The sequence below is a fragment of the Ovis aries genome, chromosome 3 (assembly GCF_016772045.2).
Source record: "Ovis aries strain OAR_USU_Benz2616 breed Rambouillet chromosome 3, ARS-UI_Ramb_v3.0, whole genome shotgun sequence".
Lineage (NCBI taxonomy): Eukaryota > Metazoa > Chordata > Mammalia > Artiodactyla > Bovidae > Ovis > Ovis aries.
In genome coordinates, this window is record NC_056056.1 from 57,214,189 (window position 1) to 57,241,970 (window position 27,782).

The 27,782-nt window shown below is 47.2% G+C and overlaps 1 protein-coding gene across 4 annotated transcripts in view; it reads left to right on the top strand.

Annotated features, from left to right (window-relative positions):
- The first annotated feature begins 53 nt into the window (after nt 1-53).
- ELMOD3 (ELMO domain containing 3) overlaps nt 54-27,782 on the top strand; it is a 34,320-nt gene continuing 6,591 nt past the window's right edge. For 3 of the 4 annotated variants that reach the window (XM_060412086.1, XM_027966728.2, XM_042246031.1), the window contains exons 1-10: nt 54-513; nt 1,643-1,809; nt 3,378-3,662; nt 7,278-7,355; nt 8,327-8,396; nt 12,238-12,306; nt 13,258-13,349; nt 15,246-15,369; nt 15,596-15,718; nt 20,686-20,816. In XM_060412086.1, the coding sequence (XP_060268069.1) occupies nt 3,612-3,662; nt 7,278-7,355; nt 8,327-8,396; nt 12,238-12,306; nt 13,258-13,349; nt 15,246-15,369; nt 15,596-15,718; nt 20,686-20,816 (738 nt within the window). In that variant the 5' untranslated portion in view covers nt 54-513; nt 1,643-1,809; nt 3,378-3,611. The remainder of the gene's footprint in view (nt 514-1,642; nt 1,810-3,377; nt 3,663-7,277; nt 7,356-8,326; nt 8,397-12,237; nt 12,307-13,257; nt 13,350-15,245; nt 15,370-15,595; nt 15,719-20,685; nt 20,817-27,782) is intronic. The other variant, XM_060412087.1, reaches the window with a different exon arrangement.

Sequence of the window (27,782 nt, forward strand, 5' to 3'; positions counted from 1 at the left end):
GGAGATTGACCCTCGCGCCTCTCCGTACTCGCTTCGCCTGCTGCGTGGAGGGCAGTGCTCCTGCGCCGAGGAGGCCTGGCGGGGCTGCTAGACCCCAACAGCAAAGAGCTGGGAACTCGGGGACTCAGCCGGCGTTCCCCGGGCGGGGGTCAGAGGAGGAGGAATGTGGGGCGGAAATGGTCGCCCTGGGGCGAGACAAGGCTGAGAGATGTAAGAGCGAGAGAGACACCGGATCCTGGCAGACAGGAGACCTGGGTTGTGGTCTGCGCTCTGCCGCGGACTCCCTGGATGACCGGTGGCAAGTTGCTTTCCTGTTTTCCCCGCCGAACAATTGAGAAAGTTTCTGGCCAGAGTCCCCACGCAGCCCCTGTCTGGCTGGGTGTCTCGCTGGATTGAGAACTCCCTTGACATCCGCGCATCGCAGCCGGCGAGCACCGGACTCTGGGACCCTCAAACTAGTCAATAGTTTTGGGCCCGGGCGCCCTGGGATGGCGACGCCTACGGCCGGGCCGGGTAGGGACTGGAGGGGGCGGGGAGCGCCCAGCGGCAAGGCCGGGGAAAGAACTATTCTACTTATGTATGCATTTATACTTAAGGTGTGGCCCCAATTTCTAGATTAAATATCTATTTAGCGTTTAAGCCCCAGCAAGCTTAAACTTAAAATCATTCCCTTTAATGTAGCTCCTTTCCTAAAGTGGGTGCACCATAAAACAAGGATCTACTGTATAGCGCAGGGGGCTATATTTAGTATCTTGTACTAACGGAGGATGAGATGGTTAGATGGCATCACCGACCCTATGGACAAAAGTTTGAGGAGGTTCCGGGATTTGGTGATGAACAGGGAAGCCTGGTGTGCTGCAGTCCATGGGGTCACAAAGAGTCAGACGCAACTGAGCAGGTGAACTGAACTGAATAATCTGTAATGGAAAAGAATCGGAAAAAGAATATATTCAGTTATGTAGATAGATAGGTAGATAGACTCAGCTGTGTCAGAGTCTTTGCGACCCCGTAGACTGTAGCCGGCCAGGTTCTTCTGTCCATGGCAAGAATACTGGAGCAGATTGCCATTTACTGCGCCAGTGGCTCTTCCCCACCCACAGGGTCAAACCGGTGCCTGTTGCATCTCCTGCATTGGCAGGCAGATTTCTTTACCACTAGTGCTACCTGGGAAGCCCATATATGTGTTATATATCTGAATCACTTTGCTATATACCAGAAAATAACACAACATTGTAAATCAACTACATTTTGATTTTTAAAAATTATTTATTTATTTGGCTGTGCCAGGTCTTAGTTGCCTCATGCAGGTTCTTTAGTTGCTGCATTCAAACTCTTGGTTGCAGCATGTGAGATTTAGTTCTCTGGCTAACGATTGAACCCAAGCTGGCTGCATTGGGAGCGTGGAGTCTCAGCCACTGGACCACCAGGGTAGCCACTACTTCCATTTTTTTTTTTTAATTTTAATTAACAAAATACAGTGGGCGCACCATAAATACTTAATTTCAAAAGGATCCATCTTTATAGGAAGGCCATTTCCTCAGGCCCAGCCACAAGGAACTTCTCTAATATTATTAGGAGTGACATCATAACGTCTAGTACTTGCTCATTTGACAGTTTCTGCTCATTTCTTTCTCTAATACAGGTTGTGAATGTCCCTCTTGGAGTCCTGGGAGGACTCCAGCCAGAACTGAGCACTAGCAGGGATGTAAAGCTGGTCATGATTCAACACTGCTGGATTCAGTTCAAGCCCAGTAATAGAAGAGCCTCCCTGAGCTTGTGGTCGCCATACCTGCCAATCATCTTCCCAAGGTTGGTCGATGTGTGAGCGTTTTGTCATATGCAAAACACTTGAGAAGGTCAAGGGGGAAGGAGTGAAAAGGGAGGCAGATGCTGAGGCATCAGAGGACATGGAGAGAGTTGGTTCCTGAGCTGCTATAACTGGGGGGCACTGCCCTCCCCCTGTTATAGTGAGCCAGGTGTCCAGTCCAGCAATCAGGAGGTATTCCAGCTCTTGGTGTTAGGAACAGTCAGTGCATCCTGCTTCCTGACAAAGAGTCCATCTTGTTACTGGCCTCCAGTTTGTAGGGAACCCAGATTGTATTCTCTGAAGAGCTGACCTCAGAGCAATGCCGCCTTTCTTTCTTAGTCAGCCTTTCTTAGTCAATTGGGGAATTCTCTGGTGGTCCAGTGGTTAGGACTCCGTGCTTTCACTGCAGATGGCTGGGGTTTGATCCCTGGTTGGGGAATTAATATTCTGCAAGCCGTACAGTGCAGCCAAAAAAAAAAGGTAAGCCAAGTCTGTGAAGTATACTATCTGTCACCTGCCCACTTACCCAGATTCTTGTTGTGACAGGCACTCATGATGTCCATTTCTCCCATGGTGAGGTGTGGGCCTGCCCAAATCACTTCCTGAGGTGGACTCATGGGAGGAAATACTTAAGAGTTAGCTTCACTGGCCAGGAAGCTGCCACATGTACAGTACTGGTGTACTCACTGAGGAAGGGGGGCATTGTGTTGCATTTTGAGTTTCTGTTAATAGCAACATAGGAACCAAACTGAGTGTTAGGCCCAGCCAGGTCTGAGACCTGAGTAAAGTCTGAACACTTCAGCTAAGACCACCCACCAATGTGTCACCCTAAATTATCCTCACCCTTTTGAGACACGTGGACTTTCCTGGTGGCTCTGACAGTAAAGAATCTGCCTGTAATTCAGGAGACCTGGGTTTGATCCCTGGGTCTGGAAGATCCTCTGGAGGAGGGAAGGGCTGCCCACTTCAGTATTCTTGCCTGGAGAATTCCATGGACAGAGGAACCTACAAGCTACAGCCCCTGGGGTCACAAAGGGATGGACAAGACTGAGCGACTAACACTTTCACTTTTAGATCATGCCCCAGATCTCAGTAACTTCATTGTCAAAAACAGATCCCTGTAAAGCAGTTATCCACCAATTAAGAATAAATTTAAAAAGCAAATAGAAAAACAGATCCCTACCACTTACAGTGGTGCTGCCTCCTGGACACTGAGAATCCAGCCCTTAGACTCCTGCAGGGACCCCTTCTTTCTGTCCTGTTACATGGATAGTAAGAAGCAGGCATTCACTAGGCAGCCTGTTTATTCAGAATATGTTTACAGCTGCTTGAAGATTTTTTTAAATAATTTAAAATCCCATAATCATTTTATTTTTATTTATTTATTTGGCCACAGATCCTGGCATGTGGGACCTTAGTTCCTTAACCAGGGATCAAACCAGTGCCTCCTGCATTTAAAGAGCAGAGTCCCAGCCACTAGACTACCAGGGAAGTACCTGTTGGAAGATTTTTCACGTCAGAGGCATAACTGAATGATGAAACTAGTTTCCTTCTTTAATTTTTTTTTCAGGGCTGAGACTCCAGAATGAGTCCTCAAGGACTTCTTTCAAGACTCACAGAAACCTCCACCCTGGTGATAGCACACAGGGACTGTTTTCTTGTTCTTAGTCTGAACGACTGCCAAGAAGGAGAGCAACGGTAGAACAGTCAGATCCCAGGCTCTCCCCATAGCTTCTAATCTCAGACCTTGTTAAACTCCTTTCTGAGCCCAAGGACAGAAGTCACTTGAACAAATGAGTGAGTCATGAATGAAAACTCTCACTCTTTCCATGAGAAAGAATTAAGAGATGGACAGGTAAGCAAGCATATCTGTTTGGGAAAGAAGATGTTGGTATGGGATGTATTGTTAATAAGAGAGAGCATATATCAAGAGGGTGTGGACCTTTTGAAATGTGTAGGAAAAATTCTCTTTACAGTTCTCTTATTCTTTTAGAAGAAGCTCTTAGTCACTTCTGGATCAGTTGCCTTTCCTGATGGTTTGCTTTCCAAGTAGGTTATAGGATTTGGGTTTGGATTTGCTTGGGTGGGAGGAAAGTTTCAATTGGAATCTCCCAGGAAATATGTATTTCAATCAATTTGGGTTGTTTACTGGCCCTTTCTTTCTCAAACACCCATTTTGACCTGTTTATCCTCAGGATCCCTGGTTCTATGTGTTATGTCTCTGTGTGAGCCTGGCAGCTTACCCTGTATTCCCCATCTTTCTCCCTGCTTTGCCCAGAAATGGTCTTAAATGGAGCCCTTGGGGTTCAGTGGCCAGAATGGGGACAAAGCTTGTGCTTTGGGAGTCCAGGGAGGTTTTCTTCACTGTCCTAAGACAGGTGAACTGTTCTTCCAGAGAACATTTATCTTTGGACACTACATTTATCTTTGGACACTAGAGGGGAGAGAAGGACGCAATGAGTCTTGAGCACACAGACTCCTACAGGGAGTTGTGCAGCAGGGTGAATCACCAGATACTATTGAGAACGATTTTGAGCCTGCGAGTGTGTCTGGCACTTTGTGACCCCATGGACTGTAGCCCGCCAGGCTCCTCTGTCCATGGAATTTCCCAGGCAAGAATACTAGAGTAGGTAGCCATCCCCTTCTCCAGGGGATCTTCCCGACCGAGGGATCGAATCCAGGTCACCTGCATTGCAGGCGAATTTTTTACCGTCTGAGCCACCAGAGAAGCCCATCTTGAGCCTAGCCCTGTGCGGATGGTCTGAGAAATATAAAACAAGTGTACGAGAAGAGTCTGACTGGGGAGACGGGTCTTTTGCAGAGGACCTTGTGCCGCATGCAGAGGGGCTATGGGACTTAGAGATGTGAGGAAACCATTGTAGCTCAGCCACCCTGAGGAGATGGAGCTGATCTTGAAGGGCCCAGAAAACACTGAGAAGGTGGAGGTGGGGGCGAGACCACATGACCCGAGGGCTGGAGGCGAGAGGAACTGCAGCAGTGCGTTCACTTTGGCTAAGTGGGAAGCAGTGGTGCTTAGACACCAGGAGGCCAGTTGTGGAGGAGTAGCTCTGCTGTGGTGTGTTTGTGGGTTCATTCTTCTGGCAAAAATGAAGGCAAAAAGAAGTCAAAAAATCAAAGTTGTGTCTAAGGAGTGTTAGTTGGCAAAATTATGTAAGCAGGGTTAGAGTAACAGGACAGTCTGGGATTCCGGGGCCTTGACATAACAATGATACCTTTATTAGTTATTTTCCCTTAATAATTATTATTTTTCTTTTATCTGCCTTAGAGAAAATAACACTGCACATGGTTCAAAATCCAAAAGTATGGAGGATGTACATTTAGTGAAAAAACTATCTTCCACTCTTGTTCCCCAGCCACCCTGTTTTCCTGCTGAGGAAGTTGGTACTTCCTAGAAGACTATAATTCTGGAAATAGTCTCTGTAAAGACAAGCAAATATATTTATGTGGTTTTTTTTTTTTTTTAGAAAATCCAATGGTAGAGTATACTCTGCCCTTTGCTTTTTCACTTAATAGAGTAATATCATGAAGATTGTTCCACATCATTTATAAAGTACTTTCTTACTTTTTTTTTTAATGGCCGTATAGGATCTCATTAAGTGGATATGCTTTAATTTATTTAAAATTAGTTCACTAGTGACAACTAGTTTATCATGATGATCATTTTGAAATGTATAGAAATATCAAATCACTGTGTCATGCACTAGGAACTAACATCATGTTGTAAGTGAATTATAACTCAAAAACAAACTTGTAGAAAAAGAGATTAGATTTGTGGCTACCAGAGATAGGGGAATGGGGGAAGGGGATTAGATAGTGAAAAGGTGCAAACTTCCAATTAGAAGATAAATAAGTACTAGGAATATAATGTACAACATGAAAAGGTAACACTGCTATGTGTTAGAGTGAGAGTTAAGAGAATAAATCCTAAGAGTTCTTATCACAAGGAAAAAAAATTTTGTTTGTTTGTTGATGTAATATCAATAGATGGTGATGGATGATCACTAAACCTATCCTGGTCATCATTTCATAATGTATATAAGTCCAATCATTATGCTGTGCACCTTGCATCTTATACAGGGATGTATGTCAATTACATCTCGGTGAAACGGCAGGTGGGGGGGTATTATAAATAAAGTAAAATAAAATAAGACGTCCATCAGTGGACATTCAGAGTTTTTCTAGCTTTTTGCTTTTATAAACCGTGCTACCATGGATTTCCTTCGTGGTCTAGTGGTTAAGAGTCTGCCTGCCAATGCAGGGGACATGGGTTCGATCCCTGGCCCAGGAAGATCCCACATGTCACGGGGGCAGCTAAGCCCATGTGCCCTAGAGCTCATGCTCCACAGCAAGAGAAGCCACCGCAGTGAGAAGCCCTCGAACCACAGCTAGAGATGGCATGGCAGCAGAGACCCAGTGCAGCCAAAACAAAAACAGACAAACAAAGCCACGAGTAACCCTGTAAGCTTGCCATTTTGCCCATGGATGAGTATATATATTAGATAAATTCCTCAAATGCAGTTGCGGGCCCCAGATAGACACAGCATACATGATTGTCCGATATTATCAAGCCGGAAAGGTGGTAACAGTTCACTCTCCAGTGTCTTACAGCTCTTGGTCCTCTAGCCAGCACGGTGTCACCACGCATTTTGATCTTTGATAACAAGATAAGTGAAAAATGTTATTTCAAGAGTAGTTTTAGTTGATTTTAGTTGACATTTCTCTTGTTATGAGTAAGGCTGAGCATTTCTTCACATGTTTAAGAACTGTTTGTGTTTCCTTTTATGCACACCATCTACATCCATGCCCATTTTTCTACTGGTTTCTTTTTTTTTCTCTTACTGACTTGTAGGATTTGATTTCATTTTTTAACAGTAAGAGCATTAGGGCTTCCTGGGTGGCTCAGTAGTAAAGAATTTGCCTACAATGTGGGAGACCTGGGTTTGATCGCTGGGTTGGGAAGATCCCGTGGAGAAGGAAAGGACAACCCACTCCAGTATTCTTGCCTGGGAAATCCCATGGACAGAGGAGCCTAGTGGGCTACAGTCCATGGAGTTGCAAAGAGTCAGACACAACTTAGCAACTAAACACCAAAGACAGGAAAATTAGCCTTGTGTTTGTATATGAGTTGCAAAAGGTTTGTTGGGTACTTTTTAAGCTCCAGCAGAGGAAAGATTTGGCCGAGCAGAACATGAGGAAAGCGCCTCACTCAACTTTACTTACTCAGAGCCCTGAGACTTTGAATGGGCCAAGAAATCTGTATGAGATTATATTAACATTAAGCTCTTTGCAGACCAGGTTAAACAGGAGTTGTCCCTACAGTGTTACCTGTAGTTGACTTCTCCAGGGTTAATCCATTGTGTGTGTGTTAAGGGAAAGGGTGTGCTGTTCAAGCTCTCATCTCTGGGGGACTGATATGTGCCTGAGAGACTGACTCTCGTTTGCCTTGCAGGTTGAAAGTGTGTCTGCCGGGTCCTCTGCACCATGTGACAAGGACAGCAGTGCTCTCCTGGCTTTCAGAGGAATTTCTGTACGTACTGCCACAGCCCAGTGTCTTTTGTCAGTAGACGCTCATGTAACATGCTGCTATGTGGTGCCAGCTGCCGGGACACAGGATGGCACAGACCTTGCCCTCCAGTAGTGCATACTTTGAGGGTAGGAGTGGGAACAGACATGCAAAACAATCTCTGCCTAATCAGAAAACTGTTGTAATGAAGCAGAATATAAAGCACAGTGGGGATATCAACAGCTCACCACTAGATTTTTATCCATTTACTCTTCACTGCTGCTGCCGCTAAGTCGCTTCAGTCATGTGCGACTCTGTGCAACCCCAAAGACGGCGGCCTACCAGGCTCCCCCATCCCTGGGATTCTCCAGGCAAGAACACTGGAGTGGGTTGCCATTTCCTTCTCCAATGCATGAAAGTGAAAAGTGAAAGTGAAGTCGCTCAGTCGTGTCCAACTAGTAGCGACCCCATGGACTGCAGCCTGCCAGGCTCCTCTGTCCACGGGATTTTCCAGGCAAGAGTGCTAGAGTGGGGTGCCATTGCCTTCTCCGATTTACTCTTCAAGGAGGGCATATACTTGTCCCTACATTGCCCAACTTCTCCAGTTGGTATTTTCCAGGTGCCTCTCATTAAGATTGGGCTTCCCAGGTGGCTCAGTGGTAAAGAACCCAGCTGTCAATGCAGGAGTGGGTTAAATCCCTGAGTAGGGAAGATCCCTTGGAAGAGGAAAGAGCAACCCACTCCAGTACTCTTGCCTGGAAAATTCCATGGACAGAGGAGCCTGGCAGGCTACAGTCTGTGGGGTCTCAAAGAGTCGGACACAACTGAGCGACTGAGCACGCACTCAGTAAGACTGGCTTTAACCCACCCATCTGGGAAGACAGATTCTAATGGCCTCCAGTTTCAAGAACATTTGGTACAGTGGGCAGTTTGTGTTTGTGTGGATAGGAGGACTTGGACTCCACCCTCACACTGAAGGTCACCTGCCCCTACAGATCTCAGAGCTGAAGAACCACAGCGTCCTCCAGGCCCTGACAGCAGAGGCGAACGGCTGGGAGCCCGGTGGTAAGGTCCCCTTCAGGGCCCACAGAGCCTGGGTGGGACTCAAGGCAGAGCTCTTGGGTCTTTCTTTTCCTTCCTTGAATTTCTCTCACTACTTTTCCTATAGAATTTTATAGGTTTATCCTTCTTCAAGGGAAATTAGAACTGACACTGGATTAGGAGTCAAGAGACCTGAGTTCATTCTTTCTCTTTTAAGGGGTTTTGTTTTTTTTTTGGATGTGGATCATTTTTAAACAAAACATCTGCCACATGTTTTGGTTTTCTGGCTGCAGTGCATGTGGGATCTTAGCTCCCTGACCAAGGATAAAACCCACACACACCCTCTGCTTTGGAAGGTGAAGTCTTAACCACTGGACTGCCAGGGAGGTCCTGAGAGACCTGAGTTCTAACTTGGTCCCCAAAGCCCTGCTAGTGGCTTATTTGCCTTTTGGGGCAATCACACTATCTCTATGTCTACAGTGGAAATATCAATATCTCCTTTGTGCTCTAAAGGATGTTGTGATACTGAAATGATACAGAGTAGATGAAAAGGCTTTGAAAAGTTAATCTTGTTTTACCTGCTTGACATGGCGCTTCTCATACTCTATTTAAAGCTCACTCTGCCTGCTATTGTACTGCACAAGAAAGCACACTCCACCAATTCAGAAGGACCGCTTCTGGAGTCAAATGTCTCTGGCTTAAGTCTTGACTCTCAACCACCAGCTCCATGACCCAAAGCAAGGGACTTAATCTTTCTAACCCCCACTTTACTTATCTGTAAAACTGGGGTTATATCAGAACCTGTATAATAATGAGATAATGGAAAGTGCTTAACACACAGAATCATAGCGAGCACTCATTGGTGTGTTTTGTTATCTTAAAATCTTGCAAATTGAATGTGTAATCTCCAAGAATATGGGAGTCTATTAAAAATATTCCAGTGTAGAAAAATTATTTGAAGGTCTCAGAAGTTTCATTTTTTAAAAGAGAACCATTTTTTAAATTTTATTTTTAATTGGAGAATTATTACTTTACAGTGTTGTGTTGGTTTCTGCCAAAAACAACATGAGTCAGTCACAAGTATACATGCATCGCCTCCCTTTGAACCTCCCTCCCCTGCCCTACCATGTGGATACTAAATTTGTTACAGCATTGCTTCAGTTTTATGGTTTTGATTTTTTTGGCCTTCAGGCATGTGGAATCTTGGCTCCCCAACCAGGGATCCAACCCACACCCTTTCTGTTGGAAGACAAAGTCTCAGTCGCTATGATGGCCAGGGAAGTCCCTATAAAGTTCCTTTTAATTGAATTTTGTCTTTACCACGTGTTGACAAACCTAATATTGATTAGAGATGTTGCCTCAAATACCAAAATATCTTCTGTTTCAGTACAACTGGCAGTTATGTGCCAGATATTTTTGATCATATTAAACAATTACAGTGGACTTTCGAGGTGGTAAAGTGGTAAAGAATTCGCCTGTCAATGCAGGAGACTCGCGGCACTGAGTTTCGATCCCTGGGTCAGAAAGATCCCCCAGAGAAGGAAATGGCAACCCACTCCAGTATTTTTTCCTGGAAAGTTCCATGGACAGAGGAGCCTGGCAGGCTACAGTCCTTGAGGTCACAAAGAGTTGGATATGACTGAGTATGCGCACATAAGTGTTGGAACAATTACATTTTTTTTCCAGACTGCACTCAGCTAATTTAAATTAATAGGCTGACTAAATCAGCAGTGCCGTTTACTCTGTGAATAAAGAGAAAAGGGCTTAAGTAAAGGAGGTAATTGACACAAGGAAAAATGATAAAGAGCCATACTAACGTGAACTGTCTTCCTAGAGATTTGGGTTTTGGCTCTATGCTTTTCTGTTCATGTGGGGAAAACAGTATTTACGTCAGGATTGTGTGCAGAGGTGGGAGTCATCTCCTTGAGTCCTAAAGGATCTAGGAAAGGAGCAATATGCTCTTACATGGGTAGAGTCTCTAATTCAGGCACCAGATTGAAGTTGCCCCTTGAGACCATGTGCTTCCTCTTAATTGCACTGCTATCACAGTAAACTGCCACGCCCTTGCCCATGAGGTTCCTACTCCTGGTTCACAACCTTTGACCAATGTGTTTATAGGCAGGGATGCATGGGGTAAAAGATTAATTGCATTGTGATGATCTGAAGGTTAACGAGTCAGTGAGGCTGGATGCAGATGAGGGGAGAAGGGTGGGGGAACTCTTATCATCTTGATAAACTTCCATGGCTGCCGTTCCACCCTTCTTGTTCAACCCCTTTGTCGTTGTAGCTCACTTCCCGAGGGTCCAGCGTGCTGGACATAAGTCTTTATTTTCCTCATAGTCCCAGGTCGAATATCCTGTGTTCTGTTGAAGTTGCCTAGTTTGGAAGCCCTGTTGTACCATCTACTGCCCTGGGCAAGGACTGGCAAGATTGAATGTCCTAGAGTCCAGATCCATCTCATCTGCTACCACCATCCACAATCCTGCTAGACCTGAGTCCGCAACTGGGTTGGCCATGCTAGCTGAGGTGTATTAAGCAAGTGACCTTGGGCCACGTGCTCCCCTAGACTCTGTTCTCATAGTAATCTCAAAAGTGATTACAGATGGTTGAGTAACTTGCCTGAAGAAGCACAGCTTGTGAGGGAGCTAAAGAGTTCACAAGCCGTTTGGCTCCACAGGGTGCTTTCACTGTGGTCCTCTCCAGCTCCCCAGCAGCCTCCTCAGCCTCCTTATCCGTTAGTGTTTTGAGTTTGGGGTAGGGTTTTCTTTAATTTTGCCAGTGTGTATCAGTCGCTCAGTCCTGTCTGACTCTATGCCCTATGCACTGTAGCCCACCAGATTCCTCTATCCATGGGATTCTCCAGGCAAGACTACTGGAGTGGGTTGCCATTCCCTTCTTCAGGGGATCTTCCCAAACCAGGGATCAAACCCAGGTCTCCTGCATTGCAGGTGGATTCTTTGCCGTCTGAGCCACTAGGGAAGCCCTTTTGCAAGTGTACTTCCAAAACAGTTCACTGTCACAGAAAGTCCTCAGCCCTGGTTGCAAGGCAGAGGGGAGCTGTCCTGACTTGCTTACACTATCCAGGCTGGAAGGCTCACCAGTTTGGTTTGAACAGAAGCCTCCCCACCCTCCCCACTGTTTGCCTGTGTCCTCTTTAGCAAAGGGAAAAAGCCGGTGACAGCTGTGAGACCAGAATTCAGTCCAGAGAGTGGCAGCTGTGGTGCGGGGTAAGGGCTGTGCAGTGACTATAGAGAGCCTGTCCTGCTGCCGTGTTTTCCTTCTGTCCCTGCTCCTTTCATTGTGCTTTTCATTCACTCATCAAACATTCATTGTGAGGACTTCCCTGGTGGTCCAGTGGTTAGGACTCCATACTTCCACTGCAAGGGGCACAGGTTTGATCCCAGGTAATTGGGGAACTAAGATCCCACATGCCAGGCAGTGTGGCCAAAAACAGCAACAAAAACATTCATGGTGTACCCATTGAACCCCAAGAACCCTGCCCTCCTGTAGCTCCCAGTGCAGCGGGCAGGACAGCTACCACACTGTGACAAGAACGGGGTGTTGGGGGCTCTCGTGGTGCTGCTCCTAAAAGCAGATTCCAGAGGCTGAAGAAGGTGCCAGGGGAGGGTGGTGCTGGAGTTGGCTACAGGCTGAGATGGAGCTGCGCCAGGAGGGGTTGGGGTTTCATTGTGAGAATTACAAAGAATCCGTAGAGGGTTCCGTGCAGCGGGCTGGCATCAGGTCTGGCCTTTTTGAAAGCTTACTTTGGCAACTATCTGGCAAGATAGGCAGATGAGGCCAGGGGCTACGACAGTGATCCAGACATACCTAGATCTCAGGGGGTGTCCTTGTCTCACTATTGCAGTTGTGAGTACAGAAGTCCTCCAAGCCCAAGAAGAATGGGAAGCTGTGGACAGCATCCACCCAGAGACAGGTAACTAGAGGAATGGCACCCTCTCCACACAGCCTGCTGCTGCTAAAGGCACTGTCCACCCACGAGGCTGATGCTCTGTTTGGGATTAGAAGACAGAATTCCTGAGTGTTCTCATTTTTGATATGTGACATAGAATAAAACCTCTTTTCCCAGTTCAAAGGTGATGCCCTCCAACCTCTGGAGGAAAGGGAGATGAATGCCACGGGGTCTGAGAGAAGACAAGGAGGACCATGGTCAGGGTTGGCTTCTGCAGGGTGATGAGGTCGGGCAAAGGATGGAGCTGGGCAGCCAGGACCCCTGCATCAGGCTGAGCAGATTGTTCACTGTACAAGGAAATCTCTGGAGATGGAGGTTGAAGCTGTCTGCTGGAAGGCACTGGGGGCTGTCAGAACTGTGTCTCGTTCCTTTGGGAGGTTTGGGTGGAACTGTGGGAAGGGAGAACTGAAACCTAAATCTAGCCTGAGCCCCACTTGAGCACCTGGAGAGACATTATGGGGGCTGTATCAGCCGTCACCTGAATTGCTGGTTGATGAGTTAATTCCCTGGAACAAAGGCTGGAGGAGAGATCATTCATCTCCAGGGCATGAGAAGGCGAAGTAGAAACCGGAAAAGGCCCCTAGACAGACCTGTCACAAGCTTCTGTGTGGGTACCTCCTCCAGGCAGTGACGCACCCCACTCACAGATGAGTGGACTTGGGGGCTCCTACAGATCAGCTTCTACTATGCAGGGCTCGGCCTGGCCCACCTCCACCAGCCAGCTCTGAAAGGGAGCCCACCCTGTGAATAGCACCAGCCCTCTGACACTGGGTTGGTTGTAGCTGTAGGTGTCTGACACTGACAGCTGGGAGCCTGTGCTGGGCTTAGAGGTGACAACCAGAAGGCCCTTGGTACATGTTTGCTGATAGAGTGGCTCCTGTCACAAGTCCTGGAGTGCCTTCCCTTTTGCCACAGGGAGCCGGGCCAGCGTGGACCAGCCGGGGCAGCTCATCTCCTTCAGTGAGGCCCTGCAGCATTTCCAGACAGTGGACCTCTCCTCCTTCAAGGTATGACACCAGGGCGGGGCGGGGAGGTGGCTCGGGGGTCTTGAGCAAAGCGCTTTCTTCCCCCAAGCCATGTTTCTACCCCATCAGGATAGGCCACAGGAAGATCCCCTGGAGAAGGGCATGGCAGCCCACTCTAGTATTCTTGCCTGGAGAATCCACATGGACAGAGGAGCCTAGTGGGCTTCAGTCCATGGAGTTGCAAAGAGTTGGACATGACTGAGAGACTAAGCACAGGATAGGGCACTGGGCAGGCAAGAGGGAAGCTTCCAGTTGAGGGCTGTTTCCTGTCTGAGAAATCTCAGGGTACAGTATCACAGGTGGCCGAGGACCCAGATGTCATGCGGTCTCAGGGACTGTGTACCCAGAGCTTTAGTGGTCCTGTCTTATGGGGTCCGTGGAGCTGCTCCCCACTCTCCCGTCCTAGGGACGGCGGGGGGGCTGGGGGGGGGGCGGGCGGCGGTGGGTCTGAAATCGGATGCTAGGAAGCAGGGTAGTCTGTCCAGAGAGCTGAGTGATTCATGGCCAATACAGGAAATTTTTCCATATCCTAGAGGAACTAGAAGCTCTTTGGGAATTTAAAAAATATGTGGGTTTGGAAAAAGAGTGCTGAGGAAATGAAAAGCTGGCAGATATCTTGAGTGCCTAGTGGTAAGTTTGCTGCTGCTGCTGCTGCTAAGTCATTTCAGTCGTGTCTGACTCTCTGCGACCCCATAGATGGCAGCCCACCAGGCTCCGCTGTCCCTGGGATTCTCCAGGCAAGAACACTGGAGTGGGTTGCCATTTCCTTCTCCAAGGCATGAAAGTGAAAAGTGAAAGTGAAGTTGCTCTATCATGTCCGACTCTTAGCGACCCCATGGACTGCAGCCTACCAGGCTCCTCTGTCCATGGGATTTTCCAGGCAAGAGTACCAGAGTGGGGTGCCGCTGCCTTCTCCGAGTGGTAAGTTTAGAGGACTGTGAATTCAAATGTTCAACCTAAAGCCTGGCTCGAAGGGAGAGGCTGAAGATAGGAATCAGACTGATCCCAGAGAGCTGGAACCTGTTGAAATCAGAGTATCCTAAGCCCTGCAGTAGTGGCTCTGAACACGGAGGCGTCAGCAGGAGCTGATGTAGCCAGTGCTGCTGTGGTGTGGACAGAAGGCACCAGCTACCCCTCAGGGGTATCCAGCTCCGAGAAAGTGCCCTAGACTCCCCTTCTCACCGTCTGTCTTATCCTGGACGTTGAGAGAGCTGTTAGACTATATATCTTTTACAGAGAGACAAACACAGACTTGCAAAGGGTGGAAGCAGCCCTGCTGGGAGACTTGGCCTGGCGTCTGTGTGTCTGTCCATCTATCAGATGCCGGTCCCCGTAGCCAGTGCCCTCTAGCTTCCTTGGAAGTCAGTGACAGAGCCATTTCTGGAAAAGCCCAGAGGCTAAATACAGACTGATACAGGCTAAATACAGGCTGATTAGATCTGGGCTTAGGGACATCTCTTTCTGCTTACAAAGGACCTGAGAGCTGGAAGAACCTGTCCCTGGAGATTAATTTTTTCTTATTTTTTAAAATCTTTATTGGATTTGTTACAGTATTGCTTCTGTTTTATGTTTTGGTTTTTTGGCTTGGAGGCATGTGGGATCTTAGCTGTCCAACTAGGGCTCAAACACCCCAACCAGGACCCACACCCTCTGCAATGGAAGGTGACGTTCTAACCACTGGACTGCCAGGGAAGTCCCCTGGAGATTTAGTAATAGCAGATGCTTTACAGCTTCTGCCCTGTTTCCCTGGCTCAGAGGCCAGCCAGTTAGTTGGGAACCATTTGTTTCTACAAGACCAGTCCTGTACTGATCCTCATGGTAAGTTCATGAAAGCAAATGAACTCAGCACCCTGCCCACTCCTGCGCCTTTCTTCCCAGAAAAGAATCCAGCCCACCATCCGAAGGACCGGGCTTGCTGCCCTCCGGCACTACCTCTTCGGGCCTCCGAAGCTCCACCAGGGCCTCCGTGAAGAAAGGGACTTGGTCTTGACCATCGCTCAGTGTGAGTGCACGGCCGCAAGGCAGGTGCTGCGTGAGTGGTCAGGCAGAGAGAGCGGTTTGTCCATCCTGTGGCCGAGACTAAACCGAGGCTCTCGCATTCACCATGTTGTGGGGAGGGCCAGGTGTGGATGTCCGGGCTGGGTCTGTCTTGGCTGTACGTTCTCTGGGAAGCACTCACTCCTCCCCTGAGGGCCAAACCAGCAGAGCATGGCTGTGTTTTGGGGCAGGTGGCCTGGATAGCCAAGACCCCATGCATGGCCGAGTCCTGCAGACCATCTATAAGAAGCTGACTGGCTCCAAGTTTGACTGTGCCCTCCATGGAGACCACTGGGAAGATCTGGGCTTTCAGGGTAAGAGAGAGAAATGGTTCATCTTCTCCCTGACTCCTTATTCCAAGACTAGCATGAGAACCCAGATAGTCCTCTTCCTGTTACCCCAGCACCATGAGACGGGATATCTGGGGCAAAGCATTCCAGGAAGAGGGGACAGCAAATGTAAAAGCCCTGAAGTGAAATGTGTGTAACTCTTTTGTGAGAAAAAACAGTGGCAGAAGTGGACAAGAATAGTTCACTCGGGGCCTTGCAGGCCAGTGTAAAACATTGACTCTTAGTGGAATGGAAAGCATGGGAGTGATAGGATTTAGAATCCAGTGTTTGGGGGTTTTTTAAATTAATTAATTAATTTGGTTGCTCAGATTCTTAGTTGCAGCACGTGGAATCAGTCCTCCTTGCAACACACAGGAACTTTTAGCTGTGGTATGTGGAATCTTGTTCCCTGACCAGGATTCCAAGCCAGGCCCCCTGCATTGGAGCTTGGAGTCTCAGCCACTGGACCACCAGGGAAGTCCTCTAGTGTTTTCTTTTTGTTCTTTTTTTTTTTTAGTGTTGATGAAAATTGTGTTTTACATTATTTCACTTTTTCAGTGAAACAAAATTATTTCACCTGTTTTTGAATTGTCCGTTTTTTTATAAACCATATATAAAATTACATTTATATAAAACAGGAAAACACCTTGATTTGAAAAGGAAATTTATATGCTCAAAATTTATTTGTGCTCTGTTGGTTTTGACAGTGTGTTTAAGTCCCCTTACTGTCCCTCGTCTATAATATAATTGACTTGTACATGGAGAATCACATCAGTGTTATGATTTTTCTTTCATCCATTAATTTAAATAACTCAAAAGGAGAAGGAAATTCTGTTGTATTTACCCATATGTTTATCCCTTATTCTTTCTTCCTTTCTGATCCTCTAAGATTCTTTCTTTTTTCACTTCCTTCTGTTTCAGGAACTTCCTTTAGCCGCTTTCTAAAGTAGGTCAGCCAGCATAAATCCTCTTAGCTTTCCTTCATCTGAAAATGTCTCGATTTCCCCTTTACTCCTGAAGGATCATTTCTCTGAATGTAGAATTCCAGGTTGACAGATCTTTTCTTTCATCCCTTGCAAATAAATAGGCTGCTTCCTTTTGGCTTCCGTGGTTTCTGATGAGAATTCTGCTGGCGCTTGAATTACTGCTTTTCGGTGAATGAGGAGTGGTTTCTCTCTCTACTTTCAAGGTCTTTTTGCTTACTCTTTTTCTTTTGTTTGTAGGAGTTTGACTATGATATTTCTTAGTGGAGATTTCTTTGGGTTTTGCTCAGTTTCTTGAATCTGTAGGTTTACGTCTTTTGCCAAAGTTGGTAAAGTGTCAGCCATTATTGCTTTGAGTACTTTTTCCAGCCCTTCTCCTTCTCCTCTCTTGTGTAATTCCGACCACACAGATGCTAGATCTTCTGTTACCGTTCCTCTTAGTCCCAGAGGCTCTGTTCGTTTTAAGGGGGTGTCTGTATAGCAGCAGCAGCTGTGCAGCCCAGAGGTCCCTAAGGCTCTGTTCATTCTGTTTCGTTTTTTCTCTCTGTTACTCAGAGTGAGCTGTTTATATTGTTCCATCTCCAAGTTCACTGGTTCTTTCCTCTGTTGTCTCTATTCAGCTATTGAGCCCACCCAATGAGTTTTTAATTATAGTTATTATATTTTTCAGTCCTGAAGTTTCTGTTTGGTTCTTTACATCTGATATTTCTGTACTGAGACCTTTATCAAAGGCATTTGTGTAAAAGGCATTTGCCTTTTACCAAAGGCATTTGTAGGTTTCTATTGTTGCTGCAGAAAATTACCACAAATTTAGTGGCTTAAACCAGTACGAGGGACTTCCCTGGCAGCTCAGCAGTTAAGCTCTGTGCTTCCAATGCAGGGGCCACAGATTTGATCCCTGGGTGGGAACCTCAGGTCCCAAATGCTGTGCAGTACCGCCCAAAAAGAAAAAAGACCCACAGATTTACCACCTTCTAGTTCTGTAGTTGAGAAGTCTGACACAGTCTCTCTGAGGCAAGATCAAGGTCACAGCAGGGCTGTATTCCTTTTTAGACTCTCCAGGAGAGAATCTATTTCCTTGCCTTTTCCACCTTCTAGAGGCCTCCCACATTCCTCCTCCTTCAAAGCCAGGAACACAGCATCTCTCAGAGCTGAATCTGTCCTCACATCCCTCTTTCTGATGATGTGTTTCTACCTCCCTGTCACACATTTAAGGATTCTTCTGACGACATTCAATTCAGTTCAGTTCAGTAGTTCAGTCATGTCCAGCTCTTTGTGACCCCATGAACTGCAGCACGCCAGGCCTCCCTGTCCATCACCAACTTCTGGAGTTTACCCAAACTCATGTCCATTGAGTTGGTGATGCCATCCAACCATCTCATCCTCTGTCGTCCCCTTCTCCTCCTGTCCTCAATCTTTCCCAGCATCAGGGTCTTTTCAAATGAGTCAGCCCTTCACATCAGGTGGCCAAAGTATTGGAGTTTCAGCTTCAACATCAGTCCTTCCAGTGAACACCCAGGACTGATCTCCTTTAGAATGGACTGGTTGGATTTCCTTGCAGTCCAAGGGACTCTCAAGAGCCTTCTCCAACACCACAGTTCAAAAGCATCAAATCTTCAGCGCTCAGCTTTCTTTATAGTCCAACTCTCATATCCATACATGACTATTGGGAAAAACATAGCCTTGACTAGACAGACCTTTGTTGGCAAAGTAATGTCTCTGCTTTTCAATATGCTGTCTAGGTTGATCATAACTTTCCTTCCAAGGAGTAAGCGTCTTTTAATTTCATGGCTGCAGTCACCGTCTGCAGTGATTTTGGAGCCCAAGAAAATAAAGTCTGACACTGTTTCCACTGTTTCCCCACCTATAAGTGATGGGACCGGATGCCATGATCTTAGTTTTCAGATGTTGAACTTTAAGCCAACCTTTCACTCTCCTTTTTCACTTTCATCAAGAGGCTCTTTAGTTCTTCTTCACTTCCTGCCATAAGGGTGGTGTCATCTGCATATCTGATATTTCCCCTGGCAGTCTTGATTCCAGCTTGTGCTTCTTCCAGCCCAGCATTTCTCATGATGTACTCTGTATAGAAGTTAAATAAGCAGGGTGACAATATACAGCCTTGATGTACTCCTTTTCCTTTTTGGAACCAGTCTGTTGTGCCATGTCCAGTTCTAACTTGCTTCCTGACCTGCATACAGGTTTCTCAAAAGGCAGGTCAGGTGGTCTGGTATTCCCGTCTCCTTCAGAATTTTCCACAGTTTATTGTGATCCACACAGTCAAAGGCTTTGGCATAGTCAATAAAGCAGAAATAGATATTTTTCTTGAACTCTCTTGCTTTTTTGATGATCCAGCAGATATTGGCAATTTGATCTCTGGTTCGTCTGCCTTTTCTAAAACCAGCTCGAACATCTGGAAGTTTACAGTTCACGTATTGCTGAAGCCTGGCTTGAAGAATTTTGAGCATTACTTTACTAGCCTCCCTGGTAGCTCAGCTGGTAAAGAATCTGCCTGCAATGTAGGAGACCCCGGTTTGACTCCTGGGTTGGGAAGATCCACTGGAGAAGGGATAGGCAACCCACTCCAGTATTCTTGGGCTTCCCTGGTGGCTCAGCTGGTAAAGAACCCACCCGCAATGTGGGAGACCTGGAATTGATCACAGGCTTGGGAAGATCCCCTGGAGAAGGGAACAGCTACCCATTCCAGTATTCTGGCCTGGAGAATGCCATGGACTGTATAGTCCATGGAGTCCTAAAGAACTGGACATGACTGACTACACTGGGCCCAGCCAGATAGCGGGGGTAGTCTCCCTATCCTGATTGGCAGCCTTCATTCTGACTCTAATCTTGCTCCTCCTTGCTGTGCAGCCTTTTATTTTGTATTGGGGTATAGCCAATTAACAATGTTGTGACAGTTTCAGATGAACAGGAAAGGGACTTAGCCATACATATACACGTATCCATTCTCCCCCAAACTCTCTTCCCATCCAGGCTGCCACATAATATTGAGCAGAGTTCCCTGTGGTATACAGTAAGTCCTGGTTGGTTATCCATTTTAAATATAGCAGTGTGTACATGACCATCCCAAACTCTATCCCTTCCCCCAACCTTCCCCCAGCAATGTTGCTGTCTATTAATTGTCTTTTGTCATTCAAGTTGAGATTTTCCTAGTTCTTGGTATAATGAGTGATTTTTTTATTTTGTCCTAGACATTTGGGGTAGTATATAAGGACACTATGGATCTTCTTTAAATCTTCTATTGTAGCAGGCCTCCTCTGACACTGGGCAGTGGGGGAAAGGTGATGTCACCTCATTATTACCAGTTGGGAATAGAAATCCAAGTATCCCACTGAGCCTCCACTAATACCACTGGCTGGGAGGGGCAGGGGCACCTCATTGCTGTTACATGTCACCTCCCCTGACATCCCATAGAGACTGGTGGGCTCCTTGGCACCAGGGAAGGATAAAAGTCCCTTCCCTGCATCTCTGACTGCCCTGGCAGAGCTGAGGGCCACCTCATTGCAGTCAGTCAGAGGAAGTCGAGATTCTCCACCTGGTCTGTGATCAAGGTCATTGACTCAGGGAGCAGGGATTTCATTGTTGTTGTTCAGTGACTGAGTTATGTCGAAGTCTTTGGGACCCCATGGACTGTAGCACACCTGGCTTCCCTGTCCTTCACTATCTCCCAGGTTTGCCCAAGTTCATGTCCATTGAGTCAATGATGCCATCCAACCATCTTATCCTCTGTCATCCCAGAGTTCTCCTCTTATCTTAATCTTTCCCAACATCTGGGTCTTTTCCAATGAGGCGACTCTTTGCATCAAGTGGCCAAAATACTGGAACTTCAGCTTCAGCATCAGTCCTTCCAATGAATATTCAGGGTTGATTTCCTTTAGGATTGTCTGGTTTGATCTCCTTGTTGTCCAAGGGTTTCATTAAACTCTCTCAGTTTTCTCTTGGTTTCTGTCTTAGGAACAAATCCAGCCACAGACCTCAGAGGAGCAGGCTTCCTTGCCCTCCTGCATCTCCTGTACCTGGTGATGGACTCAAAGACTTTGCTAATGGCGCGGGAGATTCTCCGCCTGTCTCGTCATCATATCCAGGTGGGGCTTTGGTGAGAAGCCAGCAGAGAAGGCTGCAGGGCTAGGACCTGGGCACAGGGCTGTCCTGGGTAGTGGGGGCAGCTTCTCAGGTGGATCTCCAATTGCTGAGGGCCCTCAGGACAGCTGAGGCAAACAGGCATGGGCACCCCCGTCTCCCTGACCTGGCTGGAACCTGGGCTCCACCACTCATTAGTGTATGTCTCAAGCCAGCGCCTCAGGGGCTCAGAGCCTTGGTCTCTTCATCCGTAGAGAGGGGATCATGGAACTTCAGCCGTGTAGCTGGGGAAGTTAAATGCAGTAATGTACACAAGCACTGGACACAACCCTGGTGTCAGTGTTTCTGCATAGTGCCCTCCCGACTCTGGCATGTTCTCCTGGCCCTGGGGGAGGGCGCATTCAGCCTTTACGTGCCCAGAGGAGAGGTTTTGCCTCCCAGGGCCGGGTGACACACATGGGCTTTCTGAAAGCTCAGAAGCGGCTCCTGTAGCCCTCAGGTTCTATCCAGGCCTCTCTTCAGGGTTTTCCCCTGTAGTAAAGGTGGTAGTCCCTCAATTTTAGACAACAGACTTGACCTGTTTCCTGCCATTTGTCTATCCCAGATTCATGGGGCCTGGAATTCATTCATTTACTAAGCAGATATTTATTCAGCATTCCCTGTGCTAGTAATTGTTCTTGGTGCTTGGGATGAGTCAATGAGATCCGTCTAGCAGGGAGGACAAGACAGTAAGTCTAATACATAAATAAATAATAGGGAATGTTAAGTGCTGAGTAGGCAAGGTTGGGGGAATATGGGTGGATTACAGTGGTTTCTGCTTTGGGGTGTTTCGCCTGCACTGAGTCTCCATTGCAGCATGGGCGCTTCCTCTAGTTGCGGCGCAGCCTCAGTAGTTGCAGCTTACAGGCTCTCTAGTTGCAGCACTTGGGCTTTGTTGCCCTGTGGCATGTGGGACCTTAGTTCCCCAACCAGGGATCAAACCCACTTCCATCCCTTGCATTGGAGGCAGATTCTTAGCCATTGGACCAACAGGGAAGTCCTGGGATTATAGTTTTCATGGGGTATAGTGTAGCTCTCATGAGAGGGTGCAGAGAAAGCAATGGCACCCACTCCAGTACTCTTGCCTGGAAAATCCCGTGGGTGGAGGAGCCTGGTGGGCTGCAGTCCATGGGGTCACTGAGAGTTGGACACGACTCAGTGACTTCACTTTCACTTTTCACTTTCATGCATTGGAGAAGGAAATGGCAACCCACTCTAGTGTTCTTGCCTGGAGAATCCCAGGGATGGGGGAGGCTGGTGGGCTGCTGTCTATGGGGTCGCACAGAGTTGGACATGACTAAAGCGGCTTAGCAGCAGCAGCAGCATGAGAGGGTGAGACTTAAACCATGCCTTAAAGTTGGGGGGATGGTTGTCAGCCAAGCTGGTATTTAGAGGAAGAACATTCCATGCAAAGGAAGCATCGAGAGCAGAGGCTCCAGGAAGCAGTGTGTCTGGCATGGGAGGGAATGGCAGGAGGCCAGAAGGAGCAAGGAGGGCCGTGGGAAGGCAGTGACAGGGTAGCAGGGATCAGATGGTGTCGGACCTGATAGACTGTGATGAGGACGTTCGCTTTTACTCTGAATCAGATGAGGGTTTTGAACAGCCTGGAGTGACAGGGTCCAACTTACATTCTTTGAATGCATCCTACCAGCCAGTGGGTTGAGAGTGGTCTCCTGTGAGGACTTTCACAATCAAGCTAGAGGTGATGGTTTAGTCCAGAGTATTTTTCAGAGGAGATAGGAAGTGATCAGATCCTGGGTATAGAATCTTGAGTGTATAGGCTGTAGAGAATACAGCCAGCATATTTTTTAATGGATTGGATGCAGTGTAAGAAAAAGAGAGCAAGGAGTCAATGGTGCTTTTTAGCTTGAGCAGCTGCAAAACCAGAGTGGCAACCAACTGAAATGGAAAAGAGCAAGTGTGGGACAGGGGTTCCATTTGCCATATGAATTTTATTTATTTATTTATTTATTTATTTTTTTAACGGGAGATGCAGTTTATTTACACCAGCAGCCTTGGGGGCAGGGGAAATACACAGCGTTTACAAAGTTAGCTACCTGTACAGGATGGATTACATATGCAAAAATAAAAATCTCAAGACCACAGGACAGCGTGAGCCCCACCCCCCTCCCCCAATGACCCCAGCATGCGGTAATGCCAGGCGGGTGGCCCCTGGGCATGCGGGGGGGAGTGATGCATGGAAGGAAAAGCCACTGGCCATGGAAATTAGTACAGAACCCCCCCACACACTCAGACACATGATAGGATACAGGGTGGACGACACCTAGCCGGGGTGGGAAGGATGGGAATTGAAACCCACACAGCCTGCTGTTAGAGGGAAGGGAGTGGAGAGCTCCTAGCCCCTGTTCAACTACATGGTAGTGGGGCACACTCTCCCCAGAAGGAAGGGGGTTTGCTTAGATTGAGGTTATACATTTTGGGCAAGAACCCTAGGAAGTGACAGCCCTCACGTCAGGAGTACCCGTGTCAGTGTGTCTTACTACTGGTGAGGGTAACCCAGAGCACGTGGTTAAGGTGGTAGCAGCCAGGTCTCTCCTCTGTAAAGTCACTATTTTTCCCTTTGTAAATAATCACTCGTGGGGGAATATACTTTGAACATGAACGTGTTAGTCGCTCAGTTGTGTCCGACTCTTTGCAACTCCATGGACCATAGCCCACCAGGCTCCTCTGTCCATGGGATTCTCCAGGCAAGAGTACTAGGGTGGGTAGAAGATCCCTTCTCCAAGGGATCTTCCCAACCCAGGGATTGAACCTGTGTCTTCTGCATTGCAGGCAGATTCTTTACTATTTGAGCCACCATAATTAATCACTGTCTTGGAGGATGATACCTTGAAACTATATAAATATCCTCTTTTTCCTCAGACTTGGTTCTAATGGTGATTTTCTGTTTCCTTCATTCCCCTTACATTTATTAGTTGGAATTCTTCTATAAGAAAGAGGTATTTGTGCTATTTATTTATTCAGGTACTTTTTATATCAGATATTTATTTTATCTATAGGTTATAATCCAGTACTGTCATTATGTATTATCTATTTTGTTGCTCAAATTGCTCCAGCAATGCCCACTTTAAGAGCTCTTTCAGGTTGGTACCTGTGCCCTTTGCACATGCCCTGTCCTTTTTTGAGCACTTTTCTACTTTCTAGATCCGAGAAGGCACCCTCAGCTCACGTATTATTATTTTCTCTGTGTGATTCCCAGCCCTGAAACCAAACACTTCTCCATGGAGCTTTTGTTCTTTAGCTGGAGAATGGGATCTGAAAACCAAGATCTGAATGCTGGTGTTCCCACTGCCATTACGATCTCCCTGCTTCTAGGCCCTCTCAGCGGCCAGAGCTTAGGAGACATGTGTATGTCACTGATTCCCTCGACTCTATTAGGAATGGTCGCCAGGGGTAAGTGGACCCGCCCAGCCGCCAGTGCACTTCACAGAGAACAGGAAGTGGGGTGTAATGCCACTTGAGAGAGAGGAGCTGAGAATGAGTAACTAAAGCTGAGACTCGCAGCATTTTCATCAGATCGCTGTGTCTTAGAGCCTGGGCAGGTTGGCCTGTGCTGCAGACTGCTCCAGTAACCATGTTGTTGGTCATTATTACTTAATTCTCAGAACCTCAGCTTCTTCCTTTGCAACATGAGAAAATAATCCCAACCCTGTATAAAATAATTCCAACCCTGTATAAAGTGCTAAGCACATTAGTCACTCAAGGAGCGTTAGTTATCATAGTAACTTTTTATTTCCATGAGTAAAAATACATTTTTATATACATCTTATGGATAATATTTACATATGTAATACATAATTATGTTTTCAAAATTGTATGTGTAACTTGCACAAGCGTGCACACACACACACACAGCGTCATACACATAGATATACAGCCATGGTGAAGTAAAGTAGATCCATTTGAATCTAAAACTTCTTGTGTGTGTTTAGTCACTCAGTCGTGTCTGACTCTTTACGGCCTCATGGACTGTAGCCTGCCAGGCTTCTCTGTCCATGGGATTCTCTAGGCAAGAATGCTGGAGTGGTTTGCCATTTCCTCCTGCAGGGGATCTTCCTGACCCAGGGATCAAACCCTTATCTCTTATGTCTCCTGCATTGGCAGGTTGGTTCTTTACCACTAGCGCCACCTGGACCGCAAAAACAAATAATCACACATTTCCGGTCACGTGGGCAGTTTTCTCATTTCTGATGTTCACTGAATATCTCTGTTACCTTTTGAGGAAGAAACACTCATTACATCTGATGACTTCACATTCGCCTGTCTCTTCCAGGAGACACTGGAGGAGGCAAGAGGGTACTTCATGAGGATCTGGTTCTGAGATAGATCAGGACCCACAAGTTGAGAATGTGGGTGTGTTCCATGGTCTTCACAATGCAGGGAGGTAATGTCTAGGTCAAGTTTAAGAACCAGATCAGTTAGCTTATGAAACAGTGCAATCTCCTGCAGCGATGCTGCTTCATCAAAAGAGTTCCATAACTTCTTTGGTGGTCCAGTGGTTAAGAATCTGCCTGCCAGTGCAGGGGACATGGGTTCAATTCCTGGTCTGGGAAGATCCCGTAAGCCATGGGGCAACTAAGCCCGTGCACTGCAAGTGCTAAAGCCTGAGCTCTCGAGCCCGTGCTCCCCAACAAGAGAAGCCACCACAATGAGAGGCCTGTGCACCGCAACTAGAGAGTAGCCCCTGCTCTCCCCATCTAGAGAAAGCTCGTGCCCAGCAACCAGTGCAGCCAAAAATAAAAATAATTAGAAAAGGTGTCCCAAAGGTTGAGGGGCAGCTTAGCAAATATGGACTAGCCTCTGGTTGTAGAGGCAGTGGAGAGAGACCCAGAGAGGGAAAACGGCTTGCCCAAGGTCCCACCGTTCATGAGTATTTCCTAGAAATCATCTCGGAGCTCGGTGCCTCCCTTCTGGTGGGGTATTGAGGCTCTCTTGTAAGACCTTCCTGTAGAAACAGGGAAGCCAGGGTAGAGGGTTATTGCCAGTTCAGCATCCCTCGTTTGTTTTCAAGGACAGGCTTGACTGGCGGGGGCGGGGGTGGGGGGGTGACAGGTCCCTGGATATCCAAGGGAAGAACATGCCAGGCTGAGGGAAGAGCAGGATGAGAGAGGAAGCCCTGGGTACTCCATCTGGGTATGGACCAGCCTGACCACTTTGACTAACCTGTTCATCATCCCTTCGCCCACTGGCCTTTGTGCAATTTATAGTGAATTTATATTTACTCCACAATATGCATGCCAGACAATAAAAGGAACAGCAGCTTAAAATAATAAGAGGGCAAGTGTAGGTGTCAGGAACCTAGATCCTAGTTCCACCTGTGGTATGATTAGTTAGCTGTGATTTGAGGCAAGTCACCTATGGGCTTCCTGGGTGGCGCTAGTGGTGAAGAACCCACCTGCCAATGTAGGAGATGTAAGAGACTCGGGTTCAGTCGCTTGGTCTGGAAGATCCCCTAGAGGAGGGCATGGCACCCCACTCCAGTATTCTTGCCCGGAGAATCCCACTGACAGAGGAGCCCAGCAGGCTACAGTCTATAAGGTCGCACAGAGTCAGACAAGACTGAACAACTTAGCACAAATGCACTTACCCTCTCTGGGTATCAGTTTGCTCTTTTATGAAATAAGAGATTTGGCCTAAATGATCCTAAGGTCCCTTCCACCTTTACAGTTCTTTGAACTCTTAAGTCCTTCAGTGTCTTAAAACTTCACTTCAAGCCCTTATGAACCTTGAAAATAACAGTTTTCCAGGAGGCACATAGGCAGCCACAGTAACAGCTAACTTTGGACTGACTTTTGACAGACCTTTGACTGACAAGAGTAAAGAAAACCAGAGACCTAATTTAGAGGCTGAAACTACAGCTGGTAAATATCTGGGGGGAAAGAAGGTGCATTAGTTTAAGGGCTCGACATTCAGTTTTGGAAGAACTTACCCTAAAGCCAAATACAGTTAGCCACAAGGTGGCACTAATAGTAAAGAACCTGCCTGCCAATATAGGAGACTTTTTAAAAAAATATTTATGTATTCTTTAATTGGCTGCATGGGGTCTTAGTTATGGCATGCAAATTCTTAGTTGAGGCATGTGGGATCTAGTTCCCTGACCAAGAATCAAACTTGGGTCCCGTGCATTGGGAGTGCAGAGTCTTAACCACTGGGCCACCAGGGAAATCCCAATACAGGAGACTTAAAGAGACATGGGTTCGATCCCTAGGTCAGGAAGATTCCCCTGGAGGGGCAAATGGCAACCCACTCCAGTATTCTTGCCTGGAGAATCCGATGGACAGAGGAGCCTGGCAGGCTACAGTCCATAGAGTCACAAAGAGTTGGACATGACTGAAGCAACTGAGCACAGCATAGTTCCCTAAGGAGAGAGCTGAGGCTTCAGGTTCCTGTGATACATCCTGCTAAAGAGGAATTGGCCAGACACTACAAATGCTGGGGGACCCTGGGACTCCAGGGAAGCATGTGATCCATGCTGCCCTGAGGAGGGGAGTGCTACAGTTCAGATGGCAAGATTCAGGGTACATCGGGCTAATGGCTGGCAGGCAGAGAAGCAGCTCACCATAATACTTACTCACAGTCAACAACTGGTATCATCTTCCATGCCATTTCCATCTGTTATTTTATTCCATCAACATGATGAGCCTGCCAAGAGGTTGGGCAGAGATGATCCTTGGAAATATTCATTTCTCAGTGAAGGTATGTGAGAATCAGAGGTGAAATGTGTCTATACAAAGTGGGACAATTAGGAAGCGGTGAAGCTGGCATGAGGACCCCTGTCTCCTGACAGCTCGCCCAGCAGTGTGCTCCTTACAGTGGGGATCTCAGCAGCCCAGCTCAGTTACCTGAGGGAATGCAGGTGCCCAGGCCCCTCCCTCCACGGAACTACTGAACTGGAATCTCCAGGGGGTGGC